The sequence below is a fragment of the Haemaphysalis longicornis genome, unplaced genomic scaffold (genome assembly GCF_048455015.1).
Source record: "Haemaphysalis longicornis isolate Haplotype H1 unplaced genomic scaffold, Haemaphysalis longicornis Haplotype H1 scaffold_7, whole genome shotgun sequence".
NCBI classification, from domain to species: Eukaryota; Metazoa; Arthropoda; class Arachnida; order Ixodida; family Ixodidae; genus Haemaphysalis; species Haemaphysalis longicornis.
Genome location: NW_027526422.1, coordinates 97,157,947 through 97,175,123, shown reverse-complemented (window position 1 = coordinate 97,175,123; position 17,177 = coordinate 97,157,947). Strand labels below are relative to the sequence as shown.

At 47.2% G+C, this 17,177-nt stretch overlaps 1 protein-coding gene across 2 annotated transcripts in view; it reads left to right on the top strand.

Moving 5' to 3' along the window:
* The window catches only part of LOC144146140 (clotting factor C-like), a 46,252-nt gene that overhangs the window by 21,109 nt on the left and 7,966 nt on the right, over positions 1 to 17,177 (top strand). For both annotated transcript variants that reach the window (XM_077678097.1, XM_077678096.1), the window contains exons 8-13: positions 169 to 363; positions 2,418 to 2,479; positions 3,149 to 3,316; positions 8,854 to 9,054; positions 10,503 to 10,694; positions 15,192 to 15,267. In XM_077678097.1, coding sequence (XP_077534223.1) covers positions 169 to 363; positions 2,418 to 2,479; positions 3,149 to 3,316; positions 8,854 to 9,054; positions 10,503 to 10,694; positions 15,192 to 15,267 — 894 coding nt within the window. The remainder of the gene's footprint in view (positions 1 to 168; positions 364 to 2,417; positions 2,480 to 3,148; positions 3,317 to 8,853; positions 9,055 to 10,502; positions 10,695 to 15,191; positions 15,268 to 17,177) is intronic.

Sequence of the window (17,177 nt, the reverse complement as noted above, 5' to 3'; positions counted from 1 at the left end):
TACATGTACACGGCTTCGAAGTGCTAGCTCCTAAACAAAGGGCATCGCTGCTACTGAGTGCTGTAAACTAGATTACACTTGGATATCCCTCCGGTCAAGCGCGGAACTTTCACCGGCATATAACGCAATAACCTTGCGGCCTTTAATGCCGATACTTCTTGTATCCAGGATCTACTGCCCACGAGGATGCGCGCAGGCCGGCACGGTCATCGGCAGCGTGCTCTACCACCAGCTGTCGGCGCTGTGCCGGGCGGCTGTGCATGCGGGCCGGCTCAACAACGCTGGTGGTACGGTGACACTGGTGGCCACGGGGAACTTCGCGGATTTCGGCGCCTCAATGGCCAACGGCATCCAGAGCGTCACGTGAGGCTTACAGGGCAGGGTCGTTGTGGTGTGATGAAAAGCAATTTCGGATTGGAACAAACTTTATTTGTGCCGGCAGTTGGGTGCTCGCGCGCCTCGACGAGGCCGACGTTATCTTCGGGGTTGCCGTTTCTCGGAAGACATAGTATAGCCTGCTAAACGTAATTTCAAACGTCACCATTAAAGCTCAGGCTTCCTGGCGACACGAAACACGCTCGCGAAGCGGCCTCTCACGAGATGCATTGCTGGCAAAAATACAAAACTTAATCACAAATTTAACGGGTTGCCATCGCGAATGAATCCTGAAGGAGGTCGTGTTTCTGGAACGAAAGAAAAGAAGCTGGGATATGTAAAGACTCCAGAATTTGGGCCCCAAATTCCGGATACGCCTGGAACTTGGTATATAACCGGCAATAGTCCTTTGCTGCCTCTTCGCCCTGGCAACGTGGGGGAACTCTTGCGGCGCATTTGGTGGCGTGTGTGCTGATATATCACTGCCTTGACATCACTATCTCGCATAGGAAAACAATTTGCAAACGCCGTTCGCGTCACCCGTGTGAGTGGAGAGCAAAAGGAAGTGTGAACTGTAAGAGTGGAAGTCAGAACGGAGTCTCCTCTGAAACATTTCTTTACCGTCAGAGTTACAATACTATTGTACAGCCATTCGCTTTTCGACTGTTTGAGCTGAACTGATTTGATTAAGTGGCTAGAAGTCCATCGCAGCTGGTTTCATACAACTGAATCAAACTCAAGACGTGATGTCACCAAAAAACAAAATAAAGTTATGATGATATCAGGTAATTTAAATATTCGAGTGAAGCACAAAATTATACCTAGCAGTTAAAAACCGGTACTTTGAAGTGACGTAACGCGGGGCCCAACCAATCAATGAGCCCAACCATTTCCTCGGGAAATGACTGAGCGACATAGAAATGACAGGAAAATTGGAAAGTCCACGGGAAATGGCAGCGTACCCAACTTGTACAGAAATTTAGTGGGCAACTTTCGTCTTGAGAGAGTAATTATCCTTTGTTTTAGGCGAGTTTAACGATGCAGTTTCTCGTACTCCACTAGGATGTTAAAATTATCCTTCTCGAGATATCCGGAGTCTTGTACTGATATACTTCGTGATAACTTTTATTACCTGCCAATAAAAGACCTTTTCCATACCTCACACAGTTCACAACATAATTATTAACTTTAAACAGGAACGGCAGTAATGCCAAGCCCTGCGGCACTCAATAGGTCGGAGTGAAAAGTACGGACAGGACCTTAAGAATACGCCGATAGTTTTGATGCAAAAGCAACTGTACAGAAATTTAAAGAGTAAAAACATAGGCTATATAATTTCAACTTACGCACAAATCATTCATGATCGACTCTTTAAGGTGCTTTTGTTAGACTGAAGTAAATATAAAGCATTCCACCTTAACCACGGGGACCGTAGTTCGGGAATCAGGAGAGGACTGTTCCTACGTAGCGCCCTCTGGCAAAGCCGTGGTACTGAGTCGCTAAGACATTGATAGATTTGTTTTGTGGAAATAAAAAAAATGGTAGCATTGTAACGCTTCATTTTGGTTCTGTCCTTTTGTTGTTTCTTTTTCTTGTAGTCAACTTACTCCGGCCGCGCAAGTATGTCTTTTTTGTAGCAGCTGATCATAGAAGCGTCTAAGGTTTACGCGAAGGCGGACATTATCCGTGGAACATCATACAGTATGTTCCCAGAATTAAAGATGTATTGCATTGAAACGTGCGCACGTACAATGAAACCGTGTTGGCTGTGGGCACTACGTTTTATGTCGGAATTACGGGGTTAAGCCAAATAGCCATTCTTACCCAGTTTATAGCAAGAACTCTTTATCTTCGGCACTCTTTATCTTTGTCTGCACACCGAAACAGATAGATGCAATGTACAAAAACCTACTATTAAAAATATTTAGGCATGAATAAGACGTGGCATATAAAGGCAATGAGGGGGCTCAGTTTCATCAATACCGCAAACATGTGCGCTTTATAACATCAGTGATTTGGTAACTACTTGTTTGAATTTGCAGATCACGAGATGCTGCTCCCGGATTCACATTTCTCGAAGACCGCATTTCTAAGTTTGAAACAGGTACCCTTTTCCTTCCGCATATTCTGCAGCGTTGGCCTTCCCTTCGGCAATCATAATGGTTTGCTGTATTACGGAATCGAAGGGCTGGCACTCAGTTACTCAAGAACAGTGGTGTAGAGGCGTCGAAAGACAAGGATGTCAATCAGTCGGAAATGTATATGCAGAGGACGACGGTGTCCAGTTGTTCTAATTGTGACATTTTCGTTACCCTATCAATGTTCCCGGCAATAGAGTTTTCGCGTACTATCATAAGTTATGCTACACTGACCCATTTGTTTGCATGTATACTCGCGTACCCAGCCACCCGCAACTTTTTCCACTAAGGATGGATTTTAATTATTGTGATTTAAAGTTCTCTAGACATTCTTCTGATCAAGTTCAACATGTCCACAGTTCTGAATTCGAAGCCAAAGGCTGTCATGAACTACGAAACTGTTCTTGTTTTTATCTCGAGTTTGTGAAGTGCTGGCGTGCGTACACAACCTTTAATTTCTACTGGGTGGCAGGCAGGCATAGCATGGCGAATATTATTTCGAAGTTAGCGCTTTTGCGATTCCATGCTAGCCCTTAATTAGCAATAATTGTTTCAATAATTTTCGTAATACCAATAATTTACTCCTTTATATTGAAAGTGTTCAAATTGTCATCCTTTGATTGCCTCTTTGTTAGGCTGCCGAACAGGCTGGATTCCGATGGGTGACACATGTCTTCTAGCTACTCGCCACAAGTTGAGTTATTCACGAGCCAAGAACTACTGCATCAATTCTGGATCGAAGCTGCTGCAATTTCGAGAGGATGGCTTTCCAGAATCATACCTCAAATTCCTAAAGGCTTTGAGTGAGTCTTTATTTTACCTCTTTTTTCAATTTTGTGTTTGGGAGCCACAGGAGGCCACTGGACCACGGTTTTCTGTGTGGCTGCAAAAATAAGAAAAGAACAAAGCTAAAAGGATGTAACATTTCTGATTGCAATTAAGGACAAATGACCCGATAGTGGATCTTAAAGAACGTGTGGGCACCTTGCCTCTTTTTTTCTCGCAAACTTTAGGCCCGACCCAAGCGCACGTCCTGCTCCAGCTTTATAAGTCTGCAACACGACTTTTCTCGCCCGTCCCTCATACATCGTGGCAACCGCGTTTAGCGCTTTAACCGCCTCAGTAATCACGTTTCGTCGCTTTAGTAGTGGCGTTGGCTGCCTGTGGCTCCTTCAAAGAAAAATTTGACACCGCCTCAAATGCAGCCGGACGGCCACAAAGGAAAGCTGTACAGCTTTCTCAGAAGCTTCGTAGTTGAAGGAAAATTCTTCCTGGTTTAGGATTTGAACCCTAGACCGCCGCCTATCTAGGGCAGCCACTTTAGCAACTGAGCTAACCTTGAGGCTAGCCGGGGGTTTCCCCTTTGAGGTTTACCCCTAAATATGGCCGATTAACATTTGTGGCTTCTTTTTCTGCCCACAAGTATGGGCCTTTCGTCACCGTCATTCCCATTTTTTTTCCCTTTGTCATCCGCACTGGCTGCAGACTCAATTTTAAGCTAGGGTCAGGTCTGCCTTCCTAGCTTGTCCTTAGTCTCCCTGGCTACTCCTGGGGCAGTGAAAGCCTGGCACACGCTGGACAGAACCTGGGGTAGTAACTATGATTCCATCATGGTTCAAATTAATAGCAAGAAATTCCGCACTAAGCGGGCTTACCGCCAGATAAACTGTACCTCATACGCTCACAATTGAACATGTGATCTCAACCTACCCTTGAGGAATTCCTTGCCCTCTTAACACAAGCATGTTCGCTCGCAAGCGAAGAAGTAACCAGTACGGCAGATGTAGATTGTCCTGATTCACCGATGTTTCAACTTCTCCCCGAAGCAGAACGGGTAACAAAAATACCCTACGCAAGGAAAACACCATCATCACCCAATGCAGCTGAAGCATCTTTATCGCAATATTCGCGAATATCAGGTAACATTACAGAGAGAGAATTGGCAAGATCTATGTCAAGAACTCGTCGATGAATCTTGCCTCTCTCATCTTCGGGGGTTTTTCCATACCATAAACGGAAACGCGAAGGTGCGTCTCCGGATCTTGGATGAGATGTGCCTTCAAATGGACTACTCACAAGTGGAAGATACATCATTCACACGTATTCTTGCACGCCGTTACGGACCCTTGAATCCTGCAATATTTACCTATTATCAGCACTGATCAACCTGTGCCGGAGCTGGATTCTCCCTTCGCTTTGGGTGAACTGCAAGGAGCCATTTCTCAACGCTAGCCGAAATATGCTCCTACTCACGATCAAGTAAAGTTGCAAGACTTCCAAAACTTTCCGCCGCATGGCGTCGATGCTCCACTACATTCGGCCAACCACTATTGGGCTCAGGTGAGATACCTGACACCTGGATTATACATCCGATACCTAAGCCCGGTAACGATCCTCGTAGCCCTCAGAATCTTAGGCCCATAGCTCTAACCCCGCCATATGGAAGCTTATGGAGAGTATGCTTAACAATAGGCTCGTCCACCACTTGGAGAGTACAAATTGGTTTCACTTTGTCATCACTGGCTTCTGTCGCCATCTCGCTACCCACAGTTACCTATGGCTGCTCTGGAGAGTTAATCGAACCTGGCGCAAGCCCTTGCCAGCCTACGTCTTCGCCTTAGACATAATGTCAGCAAGTCAGGTGACCTTAAAGAGCTTTCCCTTGCCTTTCCTTGCGAAAACGCGCAGGCCTGGACACGAAGCTTTCTTCAGCATCGGGCGATCCATCTTAACCCTCAAACACACCTGCCCACTATGCTCTCTCTATCTTGATAGAGGAGTCACACCGGGGTTAATTTTGATTCCTATTCTCTTTTAATCTGGCAATGAACGGCGTGGCCCATACTCTTGAGCAGGACACTGCCGCCCGGTTTGCGCTTTATGCGGACGATATTGTGGTATGAACAGACGCCCCTGATGATTACTTGAAAGGAACTACGCAAACAGAGTTACAATCAGCAGTCCTGAGGGGTCCCCACTTCCAGCTACAGCTTTCCCCAACCGAGACAGAACTGCTCAGCGTCGATAATAAACTTGGCACAAATAAGGAACAATCTCCCTTCAAGTAGGGATATGCGACTCGAATCCCGCAGTAGCAACATTCGACTGCTGGGGGTTCCCGTCAGCAGTTGTAATAGACCAAAACAGTGAATAGCATCACTTAAGAAGACCTGGCGCTCCACATTACGCCTGGTTCCCCGGACACGAAATATATATGGCGGCGCGCACCAAGCAGCCTACACTATGCTCGCCCGTGCTGTAGCACAAGGGCGCTTCAACTACGGCCTCCCGGTTTATGAATTACGACAGTCGCATGTAAATGCTATGCACCAAATGAATCGGCACCTTCTCCGTGTGGTCAGCGGCCTCCCCACATTCACCCAGGTAGATACTTCCCACGGCGCAGTTCTCCTGGCGCCTGTGACTAACCTCATCGAAGAGACGAAACGACGTTTCTAATGCCATCTGGACCATTCGTAACAAGAAAAAAAGACTCCAGAAATGGGACCACCTAAACAGTAACTCTGACAGCACCAATTCGCCAACAGCACTCCATCCGTGGGAATGTCTCTCCATCGCAATTTATTGCGATGCCCGATCCACCGCGATAAATTAATAGTACGCGAACAAGACGTTCGCACTCTTGCAGATGACAAGCGAGGCGATGAAGCTGACATTTATACCGATGCGGCTCTGAATGGAATGGCGGCAGCTTTCCCTGGACATTCACGGACCTTCCGGAATTTGAATGGATCCAGGTACATTTCGAACACGTACGGCCTCGTTGAAGAGGTACAACTTCTGGAAATTCTGGGAGCCGTGCAGCAAATTTATGATCCCTCCATCCATCTCCCAAAGAATAAATTTCGCATTATCAGATTCCTGTGTTGCTGTCCGAGAGTTGAATCGCCCGTATTAACCGAACAATGCGGCAACCAATCTCCTTACCAAACCAAATTGAAGCATTCAAAATTCGTATTGTTTGGACTTCGGGACACACTACAGGCACACAAGACAACCGTATGGCACGCGACGCTGCCAGGCAGAGGCTGCAGTCACCTCCTGCAGTGCCCACCACGCCCGTTTCCCCTCTCCAAGCAGACTGGCCACTGCAGTTTCGCCAGCTCACAAAGGAAAGCAGCAAGCGCTTACTGGAAGAAACTGCGGTTGGCATCGTTGCCCCTCTCAAGCGCCTCTCGTGCCCGGGGAAAGTATTTGACAATGAAGTGTATGCGAACGCAGCGTACGCCCCAAACATTATTTATCAGTGGTCAGCTCGAGCAAGATCCGAACTGCGCCGACGCACCCCCTGTAGTCGTGAACACATACCAAATCTTTACCATTTACTTCGACTTTGTTCATTATTCGACCGTATTCGCCATCAGGTTTTAACTGTAGGTCCCGCACCTGCGACTGAACAGGAACACATTAAACGTGTCCGTGACGATCCCACTACACTAGAAAAAATAACCCGCCCTTGAAAAAGGTTTCTACAGATCAGTGTGGCCATCTGACCCACTTCCCCATTCGGTCTACAGTAGGAACTGCCTGTAGCGTGCACTGTCTACAGTGTGAACAGTATTGTCTACAGTGTGAACTATGCATTTTGGTGCCACTGAGTGACCTAACTGCGTGAAGTTTGTGAATAGGACCCCAAGACTGTAACTGTCTGAATTGTGGGAGCGGCGACCTTCGCCTTTTCCCCACATCTTGCTCCTCCAACGGCCTTATGGCCTCTTGTTTTAATAAAATGTTCCACTAACTCTATTTTAAGAATTCGCGAGAGTTGCAAGGTCCGTCAAGGCAGCTACAGCTGACGCTGCGTGGTTCTACTTGTCTCCATGGCAACGTGGACAGCGTACCGAAGGTTCTCCACGGGATAGATATCTTTACTCTGTCGTTTTAAGGTCGCGGAACGATCTCAGCGAGCTTCATATAGAAATGATCCTATGAAGCATATTCTCTTCTCCCCTATCCCTCACTCTGGTTACAGAGTGACACGAAAATGAACAGAGTGCCTTGAAAAGTCGCTGAGATGCTGCGTGTATTGCTCACGCATTAATGAAAGTGGTTGGTACCCCAAGTGGAAATTTGTAGGCCGTCGTACAGTACACCTCATTAGGACGGTCAGACGCCTCTAAATGTACACCTTCATCTCAGCACCTCTGGCACATTTTCAGATACGATGACTTTGATATGACGGTCCGAAGAGGTGCGCGGAGATCGTTATACATATACGCGAATGGGCTACAGGTTTATAAGTTGCTAAGCGCGCTGGTGCATAAGCATAGAACTGTTCCACTTGTTACCCCCATACACCATAAACACTATCGATGCCACAAAATAACAGTAGCTCAAACTCATTGCAATTACGCCGATTTCCTGGTGGCATTGCGTCAACTCGGGAGAAGGCATAGCACAAGTATTACACTGCACACCTGAAATCTGTACGCTTTCACCTTCATTGTGCCTGCAAGCAAGTGTATAGGTTATAATCGACTTAGTCCCACAGCTGTCTCGTAAATGTATTGTAACCTTAGGAAAACGACGCAATTATGGACATAAACATGAATTCCGCCTTGGAAAAATAGCAACTTCATTTTTACTGCACGAGGATTGCGGCAACCAAAGAAACTCTGCGTCCCCATGCGGCGCATGGCTCCATCGAGCACCCCCAATCCAGCTTTACCGAGCTGTCAAACAGCACTCCTTCGCAACACTAAAAGAGCGCTCACCTCACACTTTATTCTCCAAACCTCACGAGAAATTTTAAATGTTCTTAAGTCTAGGCATCACTTTATCATCTTTTGTTGCGTCTTCCAATGTACCTTCTTGGTAACAGCATCAGGCGGCTGATTCGGTGTATACGAGATGGCGCTAAAGCCGCCGTGGGTCAGTGAACAGCAAACAAATTCAGCTTGAGGTTTTACATGCCGAATTAATACCTGGGATATGATGCGCGCTGTAGGTCTACAGAACAATTTAGACCATCTGGGGATAGCTATAACGTACATCAGACTCTTGCCAGAAGGACATTTAATCTCCACCAGGAAAGCGGCCGCCATGGCTGAGATTCCCTCGTGTTCATTAGCGCAATGCCTTAGGTACTGAGCCTGCGCGGCGGTACCAAAGCAGTAAAGGGTGCTCGGGCCACCTAGGCCTCTTTACGCAGTTGATCGCAGCTTGCTAGCCTGCCTTAGGCGAAGACACTAAACTGTGCGCTGCGCGATTTCTGACACTACGCTTCTGAACCGGGTCATCGCGCGCGAATAGTTCCCAATTGGAAGAGTTTTGGGATTCGGAATTTAAACGGCATTTTTTTTACCCGACGGTGACGCAGGTGTCGGGACGTCATGGGTGCAGGACATTCCCGACGACCACGTGACTAGCGACCTCCATCGCCACCGTCGGTCCGCAAGCGACACGGGCGAGTGCTTCGTCCTCAATCCGGCGACGGAAGTGCGCGCTAACGCTGTGCGCTGGAGCTCCTGCGAAGGCGTGCAGGCGGTTGTCTGCGAGATGGAAATGGGACAGTTCCAGGGTGAGCGGCCGCCCCATTAAGCGAAAAATAGCATTGCATGTCCTCATTATCCTCATATTATATTATATTATATTATATTATATTATATTATATTATATTATATTATATTATATTATATTATATTATATTATATTATATTATAATAAGCTTATGCAAGGAGGATACGATAAACAAGTGGAAAGGCTTGGAGGTTGATCAGGCGTAGAGGCTGGTGAGCAAACCACAGCGACGGCCGATGAGGGGTGTCAGCGGCTGGCTGAGTACCCGAATCTGCGCGGTTGAACGCGATGACGCTCAGTCGCAGCAGATATATGGGAGCGAAATTGCCTGCATTGGTTTTATTCCCGCTCTGCTGCGTGTGTGTCTGCTGTGCACAAAGCTTTAATGAATGGCGAACATTCCGGCCGTTTGTCTCTTCTTAAGTGTCCAATTCTTGGCTTTAGCGGTTTTTGTTAGATACATTGGCCATGGGAGGTTAGGTACGGCAATCGAAAAATTAGCCGCAAAATTGCACGCCATGAAACATAGCCTGGTTGACTACAGAAAGGCAGCGTTGCGCCCTTGCAGAATACTGCGAACTGCTTATTTGCTTGTTGATTCGTCTTCTTTAAACAATAAGGAAGAGAAATCGTGGCACATTCAATGAACGGAGACTGCTGCGTGAACCGTTACTTTCTAGAATATTCCTCTACCGCCTTGCAGGATGCATGCCGCTGCATTGTTCGGGACCGGGCTTATCTCAACAGCCCCGCTGCACCATGATCCGAGTCGTCCGCGAAACAACCTAGCGTCCTGGAGGCGCCTGGTTACAATGATCAGAAATCCCAGTTGGAGTCCTTACATCTATATAGACTTTTTTAGCTGGCCTTTTGGCGCCGTGCTGTTATGGGTAATGAGGTGTAACCTTGACAGTAAGCCACTTTTATTTTGAAGCGAAAGCTTTCTTAGTGGGACGAATGGCGTTCTGTCAAAAAAGTAATGCACTTCCCCATAGACCAGTTGGTCGACCGAAAAGCTCTGATTAGATCTCTGGACACATGGCGCGTGCGTGATGAAACCGGGCTTTCATTGTGTCAAAATGGTTACTTCTAGATCGCGAAAAAGGAACGGTTCAAGTTAAGACGATACACGCATTGATCATGAAGGAGGAGTACGTGTAGTATACCTTTATCTCACAACCCATGTATCGGCATACATTTACATCAATCGGAGATGCGGTTACTTAGTGCGCGCCAAAAATTGTCGCATGGGTTCATTCTTAGTTTGCGATCTGGGTCTTTGTAGTTTGACGATCGATTGGAAGCACTTCTAACGAAGCTTGGACCCACTTTTAGCGAATTTTTTTAGGAAATTTCGACGCACTTTTGGTGTTAGAAAGTTTTCACGCTTCCCTCAACCTTCTCTAGGAAGCAACGGTAATTTTTGTTTGTCAAAACTGTCGGGCGCAGCCGCCTGCGAGGACCCCGGCCCGTTGGTGAACGGAACAGCCGAGGTGATGAACCAGGTGGTTGCCGGCCGACTGCTGGAAGGCACGCAGATTTCGTACCGCTGCGCGGAGCTTCACTACATGGTCGGCGAGGCGCGCATCACTTGCCTAGGGAACAAGACCTGGACGGCACCGAAACCGCGCTGCATGAAGTGTGAGCACCTTCAGTTGCCCTTCGTTCTTCGCTTCTCTTTAGCAGCTCAAACGGACAGACAGCCGATTTTTGTCGAGTACATTTTCTCCGTCCCAAATGAAAGGGCATCACTTAAAACCCCTTAACACGAAACGGTTTTGTCATATCGCCCTAGAACCTTTGAAGTCGGAGTTTCTAGATCTACCAGCCATAAGTATGCTGCCAAAAGGAATGCTGGGAACGATGACAGCGAGCCGTGCCGCACCACACTTCTAACTGCACGTGAGATTAAAAGAGGTATTTAAAAAAAACATGTCCTCGGTTAAAGCAAAAGTGATGTGCAACCTTTCCTGATCCTTCATGCGGTTTTTGAATCCCGCGTTGAAATCGACGGAATTGTTGGGACACGTAACGTAATGCCACGTTCAGACGCTGCAAAATGTCGCCGCCTTTCAGACTACAGAAATTTTAGGGTCAAATTAAAACTATTCCCACCTGTCTATTTAGAAATCCCTTGCCGTTACCTTGGTATATAAAACGATGGCTTTCGTATGAGCTGTAGGACACTTACTCTACAAAAATCGGCTGCCTGTCCCTTTAAACTTACGAAGTCATTTCTAATCTGTAATATGCCTCCGCGATTTACATGCTGGATTGCTTAAGGGTCGGGTGATAATTCACTGGAAGGGCTATGACTTACTAGCTGCCAAGGGTGGTTCAGTCAGCCGGATTCAGTACAAGGGATCCCAAGTAAAGCGTCTAGCGCATGGCCAGGTTGGATGTTGCGGCGCTGTGCTGTTTCAAAGTTGAACGCGACATGTTTTGGGAATGAAGTATAATAACTCGGACTATCCCCTTATCATGAGAAATAAAAACAGTTTCTTGTCGACTGGTTTTTGTCGTCGCTAGCTGTCGCATAGTTGTCACCATTTCGGCGAACATGAGCGTACTTTCTATGCCACGCACACCCTGGACGAATTACCTGATTAGTTTTTTTTTTTTATTCAGCACTGCCGAAATTGCCGGTGACAAATCCTCTAATTTTTTTTATTATAGTGTTATTGGGTGAATGTGCGTGTCCGTTCCTGTTTACTTGCTCTCGTGGAATTGGGCCCCTTTACGACCTTGTTTGAGAAGCTTCACACCTTGATACGACGGCATTACCTTGCAATTAACGCTGTTTCTCGGCATCTATCGCCCAGTGCCTCCGACATCAGCGAGCTTCAGTTGCCAACGACGCAAATCTTCAGGCGTATACGCTCAGGTGTAAAAACAAGCACACAACCATGTTCTGACTGATGGTCGACTTATAAATTAATTGACCATCTTTACTCTTTTGCACCTGTGTACGCGCCGTATCAGTGACGCATGATATTTACATTTCTCACGCGCTATCTGCGAGTTTATTTTGCGGTTGGTGACGTGCGGCAGCGTTTTAGGGGCGAAGAAGCTAAGGGACTCAGGCTGTCGGCGTCTCCTGTCGTCGTCATCTCATGTAGTCCGGTTCTAAAACACCGGGACACGCGTTTTCCGATGCCTCGCGCGAGAAGGAAACGTGTACTAAAAGAAAAGTGCATGACGGATAACCCCGGTTAAAAAAAAAAAACTAGCATGGTGTAAGGACTTGTGGAACGCTCCCTGTCCGCTTCAGGAATCGTTGAGCACAAGCGGAAGCTGTTTATAGACGGGCTGTAATTTGTGTTACACTCAAGTGGCCACCGGCTCTCGACCTGATAGCCCTGATAGGTGGTCGGTCGAAGCAAAAAAAGGCATACTTCCCTGGTGCTGGAGCCCCGTTGATTGTTGTAGTGCGACCTGACTCCTTCCGTGAAAGCCGTGTCTTCTTGATCGCAAAACCAGGCGGCGATCCTACACAGCCCCAGGCGTATTGGCCTACTGAACACTGACTACAAGATTGTAGCATCCATTTTGGCCAGACGCACCAGTACCGTTTTGCCGAAGCGCAAACGTGCAGCGTACCAGGTCTCACAATTTACTCGTCCCTGGCATTGACGCGCGATTTGTTCAGTTACGCGACAAAGATTAGCGCTTCTGGGTGCTTCATCTCTCTCGATCAAGGGAAAGCTTTTGACAGAGTGGAGCACCGATACTTGCTGGGCGTTTTGCGCCAATACGGCTTTCCGCCAGACTTTGTAGCTATGCTCGAGCTGTTGTACTCGGACGTGAGCGTTCGAATCCTTGTCAACGGGCTTTTAAGTACTCCGTTATCTGTCATCCGTGGGATAAGGCAGGGCTGCCCTTTGTCACCGTTGCTTTTTGTCATTTGTCTCGACCCACTGCTGCGCCGTGTTGATGTAAGCACTGCCATCCGCGTCTTTCCGTTGCCAGGCATAGGCCAAGTTAAAGTGTCCGCGTATGCGTACGACGTGTCCCTGTTCATTCGGGACGAGGACAGCTACCAGGCGTTTATGCGGTCATTTCAGGAGTGCGGTGAGCTGTCTGGAGCTCGAATGAACATGCGAAAAAGTATGGCGGTGCGTTTCGGCACATTTGCGTCTGACTTGGCGGGCGGCGTGGAATGGGTGAGGGGTGTTCGAGTACTAGATGTGGTTTTCTATTCCTCGGGTGAAGTGGCATGTAGTACGAGGAAGCGCCTCCTTGAGACCGCGGAGCAGCGTCTTGCAGTTGCAGGAGAGTTCAGGCTTTCCCTTGCAGAGCGAAGCTGCATAATTAAGTCGTCCGTCTCGGCGGCGTTTTTTTATGTAGGACGCGTAGCAAAACCGCCGCGCCATTTCACCCGACAGTTCGCCATGAAGTTTGGATCGTTCTTCTGGGCGGGCAGAACAGAAACAGTGTCACGAGCGCTGCTGAGGCTGCCCAAGTCAATGGGTGGTTTTAGTCTGCCTTGTTTGCAAACCATGAGCAGCGTGCTGGCGGTACGTGCAGTGATTGACCTTGTAGACTCAGACGAGTACCCAGGAAAGGCAATGCTACAGTACTTTCTGGGAACTTCCCGGTCATTATTTTATGGCATGCACATCGCCGGTCCTTCGACTGAGCAGCCGCCGTCATTTTACGCGTATGTAAAAAAAAAAAAAAAAAACATCGCGAAATCTCTAGTCTTCTTTGCCAAGCCCAAGTTTTAGGGAAAGTATGGCAAGTGAACTGTGCGAAAAATTGGCAATAACCCAATTAGACAACCAACAGATAGGAAGGTCTCGCGGTGTCCGTTGGCATCAGCTGACTTCGGCGGCACTTCCGGCTGATGTTCGGGATTTCGGATGGTTACGTGGCTGGGAAGTTCTCCCGACGTGTGACCGTCTGGCGAGATTCGGCGTTGTGCGTTCCGCACGGTGTCCGCACTGCGGCCACACTGAAACATCAGAACATGCCTTGTTTCACTGTCGCGTAGCGGCAACGTTCTGGACTGTATTAAGCAGGATGTTCGGACTCATACTTCCAATGAGCACTCGTTCAAAAGATGTGTTGGTCAACTTTCTGATGTGCGCTGGTGCTTTTGTTTTGTGGAGAAATCGTGGTGCTGCATGTCTTCGAGCCCGGCCGCAATGGGCAATGTTCCCACTGCTGTGGCGTGTCCGGTCGATTCTGATGAGTCATTTGGAGCATGAGTTGGCAGCTCAAGGGGGAAAAAGCCATCCTTTTGCGATGGTCTACGCGCTTTATAGTGGTCCGGAGCAACATCCTGAGCGTTTCTTTAGTACCGTACTGGTTTCAGTATAGCTAATGAACTTTTTTTTAACACTGGTGAACTTTGTGTGACTTGATTTGTAGTGGCTTGTTGACCACGCCAAACATTTTGTGCAGTGTGCAGAATGACCATTTTACATGCAAACTGAGTGGGTAATTTTCTGTTCTTAGGGCAGCGCTGTTATCAGTAGTCGCTGCGCCCTGATATGTGGGCTATATTAAATTGTCTTTACCCCCTCCCCCCCCCCTTGAAGGTGAAATGTTGTCGTGAACTGTCGAGGTTGTGTGTGATATTTCGGTGTAATAGTGGTTTTAGTAGCGTGTGAACTGTGTGTGCAGTCGGTGCAGTGAGTGGTGTGATACAGTTGTGAAGTGATACAAGCAGTGTGTATGGTTTCCTGCTTGAGGGACCTTTTAGTGTGTTCTATTTAGGCGAGCCATGTCGTATTTAGCACAGCGGGCCTTTGTATCAGTTATTATTAAATTTTCTTTCAGAGGGCGAGCCCCCAGTGCGAGGCGGGGGCATTGCACCGCTGTCGCGTTGACCCCTGTCCCTACCCGAAACTGGGGCAGGTGGGGCATGCAAATTGCTTAAATGCGGCTTAACGCAAAAGAGGGCGCCACCGCCTCAACAAGCGCACAATTGCTCCATTCACCGGCGCTTCTCCGGTGCCCAATTAGCGCGTGCCTTGTGACAAGGGCGAGACAATCTTTGAACACACTTTTAAACTGCATGCTCCGCCCCTCCTCAGGTTTCTAGTTAGTGTGGATGGCCCGTTTTCTGTGCTTCGTCATGGCAAGAAAATCCTTTTTAATGACCTGATTAACAATCAAACAAATCTTTTACAGTGACAACTTGTCAAGAACCACCTATTCCACCCTATGGAGAAGTGCAGTACCAGGAGGAAAGCGGTGGGGGACTTAAGTGAGTCGGAGCTTCAACATCGTATTTGCCTGCAGTATTAATGGGTAATGATAATCAAACATAAACGTATCATCAGAGCGAAAGCTCGTTGGACGTTGAGCTCTGCGGCAAGAAGAGGCTACTCACCACAAATGGGGTAGCCGGATTTGGCTGATTGCAACAAAGTGGGCCGCCTGCGTTTTATAGGGTTTGTGTGCTTTTGCGTATACGTTTTTGTAGGATCCCGTGTTTCATCTGTTTTCGCTCTTGTTATTTGAATATCGAGTAGTTAGCCAAATTTGTTGGTCAGGAGACTTCAGTATTTCATTAAAGTTATTTATCTTCCTTAAAGCGAGATGGGCGGAGCGAAGACTCGAAAAATTACTTGTGGAGCCACCCTACATTTACAAGTTCTTTCTGTATTGTTGAAAGATTTGTTTAGGGCATTGTTATTTCTCCCCTAAAATATTCTTTCAGTTGAGGTGTACGCCTAGGTTTCCATAAAAATTTCGTGTCAAAATCGAAAAATCTCCCGAGCCACTTTGGCGCAAAGACGTCGCCATCTATGGGACGCGAAGTGAACCAGCAAGCAAGGAAACCAGCGGACCCCTGGCATAGCAAGAGGGAAGCTAATAAACCACCGTAATACAGGAGTTCCGCGTTTGGCGCAATGTTGGATAAGAGCAGCTCGCTTACGAAGCGTTACGATGGCATCGAAATGCTATTTGCATGAAATTATCGTGATTGGTTTACATGTTTTGTGTTGCACACATTTGGCTTGCGACTGCAAAGGAGAGTATGCCGGTCAGTACACATCATAGCAACAATAAAGTCATTGTGACTGCCGTTAACAAGCGACAAGGAGTGGTGCGATAAACTCTTTACAGCAACTTCTTTTTAAAGACGATAGTCTTTCTTGGGGTAATTCAACGCGAACATTTTGGTCTGTGTGTATCTCTGTCTGTCTGTGACTCGATCCAGCCACCCGGCCAAAATGAAACAGAAACTGCGCAATAGTCTTACATACCCACAGTCCAGTGTCAATGTTCATAATTGTCAACATTGTTGAGCACGAACAGGAGATTACGCAACTATAAGGGAGAAAATCAATACATGATTGATATTTGCAGTGTTCTTTTATTAAAAAAATTCACGGATGCTTGGTTTTTGCGATAGCAAGAAAAATACTACATCGACTGCAGAAAACCGTCGCCTGCTGTTGCCCGTGCTACCAGGCGGCATTTAAAAAAAAGTGGCCGCGTATCTGCTTCTTTTGTTGCAAATGTCGACGTAAGAGAATAGTCTTTCGTCAACATTTGAGAAGTAAATGCCTCCCTTCGCTTTCCCGCTCCCATCTCGTGCTGTTCCTCTCCCGTTGCAATACTCCCAAGGTAAACACGATAGTGGTCTGCTCAAGCCAATTTAAATTTACCGCGTTCCACTGCTTCAGGCCAGGTGCATCGGTGCCGTGTGACGGAGACGAGTGTGAATCCAGGCGCCCCACTTCAACGTTTATAGAACCGTGTTGCCCTACTCCACGTGCGTTCGAAGAACGTAGATCTCATCTAGTGGAACTTTTCGTAACTGTTTTCGTTTGCTTTCTTAAAATGCTGGTAGAAGCTAGAAGCTATAGTGGCGCGGGTGACAGCAGGCGACGGAGTGAATTGTTTTTATGCAGTAGATGCAGTATTTCATTTGAATTTGGCATCCATGAATTTGTTATGAAGGAACACTGCAAATGTCTTATATGTATTGATTTTATGCTTCATATTTGCGTAATGTTTGGATCTTGTTCCACAATGTTGACAAGTATGAACATTCACACCGGGAATATACGTTTAGATTTGGCTGTGGGTATATAAACCTGTTTTACAGATAATGTTTCAGCTAATGTTCCAGAAAGGCTATCATCTTTAAAAAAATCTAACGGC